Raw genomic sequence first — 4,821 nt, 5'->3', positions numbered from 1 at the left:
TGCCTTCAGCAGTACTGGCAGCACGTGCTGGAGGATAGAGCTGGCTGGACAAAGTAGAGCGGCTCTGCAGCTTCTGGCCACCCCCCTGATGACACTCTGTGTCGGTGGCATTCATGCTGGTCTGCTTTGTGTCTCTTTGGTCTCCAGATTTAGTTTAACCCAGCAGCCTTGCTCAGCAGAGCAGTGACAGCAGTGGGATGGGTGGGAGCAGGTCCCTAACGCAGTGAGTCAAGAAAGGAGGCAGCAGGAGAGGGCAGGGTTCTTTAGCAGAAGGTGCTCTGCCTTGCAGTCCATCTCCTGTTACAGGCACAGTTCATGCTGGTGAGGAGGCTCCCTGAACAGGAGAGCTGCTCCATCCCCTGCAAGCTCTGTCCTCCCCTTACTGGCACACTAATCTCTCTCTCTGCAAGCTCCATTCACTGCCCTGAGCTTCCCTAAGCTCTCTCCAGTTTATCTTTCCTGTAATGAGTTGCCAACTGCTGAGATGGGATTTGGCTTTGCTTTTACAGAGACAAGTGGTATTTCTTCAGCCTGCCTCTAAAGGACCTATTGGATCAGCAGTGGTTTTCACTCCTGTTCTGTCAGACTTGCAAGCAGGGGTGACCCTGATGCTTGCAGATCCCAGCCAGTATTTGGAATCCAACATTTTAGCTTCTAACCCTCATATTTTCCTGGCTGGAGACAAATTGCTTTGACCACTTCTGGGCAGCAGTTCAGGGAAGGTCTGTAAAAGCAAACGAGTTCTCAGGGCTTCTCTAAGCTTTGCTTCCCTGCAGTGCCCTGACAGCCTCCTCCATCAGCATGCCAACAGTGAGAAATTTTTGCAAGGGCTGAACTCTCCTTGTGCATCACCGGCTGTATCAGTGGTTGCAGTGAGCCTGCCTGGCACCCATGGCATAAGCCAGGCCAGCACATGCCAGCACTGGCCAAGCCAGGCCAACAGGATTAACCATGGTAGTTGCCAGAGCCAACTAGCAGAGCGAAGCACCTTCTTATAAAAGGGGCTGGTGGCCTGTGGACTGTCACCCATCCTAGAGGGCTCAAATCCAAAGCAAGATGCTATTTCATAAGGAATTTCATATTCCTTGCTCCTTCTTGTGCAATTAGTGGCTCCAAGATATGATCATGACTGAAGAGGAGCTCATAGAGGTGGGGCCATTTGGAGAATTTTGAGAAATTTCAGCAAGAATTGACAGTACTGTAAGTAGTGAAGGGCTAACCCAGCACCCAGAGCAACTCAGAGCTTTCTCCAGCTGTGCCCTCAGAAAACTCACTCCTCTTTGCCACACCACTTGTGCTACAGGTGGTTGTGATACCGACTGTTGCTGCTCTCTGCTGGAAATCCCACGGTACCTCAGGTTTCCCATTAGATGCCTTCATGGGATGCTTAGCTAGGTCTTCCCATCGATATGCACGAGGTGGGTGTATAAAATCTCTCTATTGCCTTTGCTTGCACTCTGCAGAACTTCAGGTATGCAGTCTTTCCACCAAAGTGCTAAGTGAACAGGCCAGCCCCAGGCACTGCTGTGTGCAGAAATGGGCACTTGTGTCTCCATGCCCAGGCTGATACTGAAATTTTCTTGTGTTTCCTCTTGTTTTCCTGGCCCAGGAGGTGGATGACATGGCCATCCTGAGAGAGCGCTGCCTGGACCAAGTGGAGTGTTTGCTTACTTCTTTGTACAAGCAGGAGGAGCTGGATTGTGTCTTCCCACTCTGTGGACTACAGAACATCCAGGTAGAGAGCTCCTGGGTGCAAATCTCCACAGTTCTCCTGCACTTTCACATAACTGGGACTCTGCATCCCTGCTGGCTTGAGCTGGATGTACCCCTCTGGCCTCGTGTCTTGTGACTCCATGTGGATGATGCCTGGCATGTGTCATGTTACATCCAGATCAATGTTACAGGAGTTTGCTGACCACTCAAGGCACAAAAGCCATCCTCTTTCTCTCAGTTTGCTCTGTTTTTCTGTGCTGCCCAGGCAGGGAGGCTGTTCTTTGACTGTAGCCCAAATATTTGAGATGAAGGATGTCTCACTGGGCTATGTGCTTGCCTAAGAGATGGACTTATGGGCTGGCCAGGATCTTTAGCAGCAGAAGGCTTTATCCCTTGCCATCAAAGTGGCACTACCGAGCCTGATCTAAGCTATGCTTCTTTCTTTGGCACACTTCAAAAGACTCTCAGACTACTTAAAGACCATGAAAGAGGCAGAATTGCTAGTCCTCTGGCTTGTCTCTTCCAACAGATTAACTCTCCCCAAACAGCAGTGTGCATCCTGGTTCTTACTTGATTTTTTTCTCTTCTAAGATCCAGCCATTGGATCTTGCCAGCTGCTTATCTGCTCTGCTCCACGAGGGCTCACAATGAACGTTGCTCTTGAGCTGCTGCCTGGATCTGCCTACAACACATGGGTGCAGCTTTTCTGGGTGCAGGCTGGACCAGGATTCCCCTCCTGCTCCCCTGTGCCAGCGTCCTGGGCATGATGCTTTCAGTGACAGTGCCCTGACAGGACTGATGAGGTCTCAAGTGATGTGGTGTGATTTCAGGAGAAGTCATGAAATCCAGAAACGGTGTCTCAGACCCACATAGGTTATGAGTGTACATGCCAGCTCGTTTTCTCTGGCAGAAGCATTGCTCCCTTGCACCACAGCTTTGGGCTGTGAGCCTGCAGAACTGCCAGCCAGGTCTACCACTGTTGCTGACAGTGGCACCTCTGCTTCAGGTCTTAATCTCCAGTTCACTTTGCGTGCTTTGCTCTTTCCTTCCAGACGGACGTGGTCCTGCAGTTGGATTTGCATTACACCATACAGAGCACAAGCCAGAGGACTTGTGAAACCCTGCAAACAACCCTCCGGAAATCTCTACTCGGGCAGTTTTTGAGCCAGAGAAATCACTCCCAGCCAAATGACCAGAGAACTCCTGTCTGCTCAGGCAGCATGTGCCTCCAGGATGCGGCAGCACTGAGCACGGACCCGAAAGAGCCAGCACCTCTGAGGACAGGTCCAGGCCACAGCCTGCCCAGCAGCAAACCCTCCAACACCAGCAGTGAGCCAGAAGAGAACGACGAGAGCGACCTGAGTGAGCTCTGCTCGGCGCTGCTCCGGGCTGGCCCAGGGCAGGACTGCCCCTGAGCTCACGGGCTGTGCTGTTCCAGTGCTAAATACATCAGAATCCGTCACCTGCTTCCCAGCCTCAGCTATTGGCCTGTCCAAAGGAGGCCAGGGCTACTTTTTTGAAAAGGCTTTTGTGGCGTGCAGGGCCTGAAGCTCACTGGAAATAACCCCTGTCCCACAGGAGTGGACAGGAGCAGCAAGGAATTGTAGTGTCTGGCAAAGGACAGGACCATCTGATAAGTCGTAACATTCCCAGGCAAAACCCAATGTCACCTGAAGTGACAGGCACTGGCAGATATTTTCTGCAAATGAGACTTTGAGCCTAAAGCCTTACAGCATTAAAGGTGTTAAGAAACCCAAAAACACTACAGACATGCTACAGAAGCAGCACAGCCTCAGAACCTGAAAGGTTGCTGACCCTCCTCGCACTTGTGCAAGGAATGTGAGGCTTGAACAAGGGACCCAGATGAAACTCTGTGAATGTATAAGCTTCCTCCTGGGATCACAAAGTGGATTTCTTTCCTTGTGAGTCCTTCCTGGGTTGAAGCAGGTTTTAAGTTATGAGTTTATGTATTTCTAAAGAATGTATTTATACTTGGGGCAGTACAGCTGCTTGCCAAAAAAGGAAGGTCAGATGTTCTGTCAAGTGTGTGTTTACAATGGAGGCTGTCAGCAGTCCCACCTTACCTGTGCCCCTTCTAGCACGGCACACAGGAAATGGAAAAGACCAAGCTGAAGGAGGAAGAACATCAACACAGTAATTATTAGAGCAAATTTTATTTCTAAGTGTCTGTCTCTGTGTATTCACTGTGGACTACCTTAGACACTGCATTTTGTTGAGCACCAGCTGTTCAGAGAGAGCCACAGGTGAGCAGGGCCCAAAGGACGACCTGAGTGGGTACAGTCCCCTCTGCCTCCTCCTCTAGTATTTGTTGAATTTAAGGTTTCAGCATAGCTCCAGGTGATTGCTCAGCAAAGGCCAAAGTGGGTGGTCAAACAGTTCAACTGGGGCCAGTGACCCCAGTGAGGTGTGGGATCTCCATCCTTGGAGATAATTCACTCCAAGCTGGAGAACGTCTTGATAACTGATCCAAGCTGTTGGGGAGCTAAACCAGAGGCTGCCAGAGGTCACTTCTGGCTCTTGTGGTGCTGTGAAAGAAAGAACTTGAAGATCAAAAACATCTTGAGAGGTAAAGGATGGTGGAGTGGGGAGAGTGCCCCTCTGTCTTCTGCTTTGGTCTAAAAGAGGGATGGAAGCAAATATTTTCTAAGTTTCAGTTCTCCTTCAGCAGTGAAGATACTTTTATTTCTGTCTGTGATGTCTGTTGCAACATGGAAGAATATTAAATGCTCCTTCCAGGTAAACTATCTGACAAGTGCTGGAAACCTGGCCAGAGAGAACAGAGAAGGCTTTTATTCTTCTCACAGTGAGTAGAGCCAAGGGAAAGAAAAGAGGCCCCATCTGGCTGAAGTCTAGAGGATCTCTTAGGAAAAAATGTAAGGCTTAAAAAAAAATAATTTGCAGGATATAGTTAAAAGAAGATGAACTGATAGGGAAGCTAAACTAGAAAATAATAAACTAATTAAGATCAACTCCGCACCAACAGAAACTGAAGATGGGTTAGTGGGAATGGTTGTGCAGGCTTTTGGGAGGAGCTGGGAGATTCATTGCCTCTTTGAGGATTGTACACACCCTCCTGTACTGTTGGGG

The 4,821-nt window shown here is 49.6% G+C and overlaps 1 protein-coding gene across 1 annotated transcript in view; it reads left to right on the top strand.

Annotated features, from left to right (window-relative positions):
- Positions 1 to 3,128, top strand: part of LOC104396145 (mucosa-associated lymphoid tissue lymphoma translocation protein 1-like) — a 41,835-nt gene extending 38,707 nt beyond the window's left edge. Inside the window, exons 13-14 of the mRNA XM_010005950.1 lie at positions 1,610 to 1,735; positions 2,766 to 3,128. Coding sequence (XP_010004252.1) covers positions 1,610 to 1,735; positions 2,766 to 3,128 — 489 coding nt within the window. The remainder of the gene's footprint in view (positions 1 to 1,609; positions 1,736 to 2,765) is intronic.
- The last annotated feature ends 1,693 nt before the right edge of the window (positions 3,129 to 4,821 follow it).

The sequence above is a fragment of the Chaetura pelagica genome, unplaced genomic scaffold (assembly GCF_000747805.2).
Source record: "Chaetura pelagica isolate M959 unplaced genomic scaffold, ChaPel_1.0 scaffold369, whole genome shotgun sequence".
Lineage (NCBI taxonomy): Eukaryota > Metazoa > Chordata > Aves > Apodiformes > Apodidae > Chaetura > Chaetura pelagica.
Note: the sequence above shows the minus strand (reverse complement) of the source record. Positions and strands in the feature narration are given on the sequence as shown.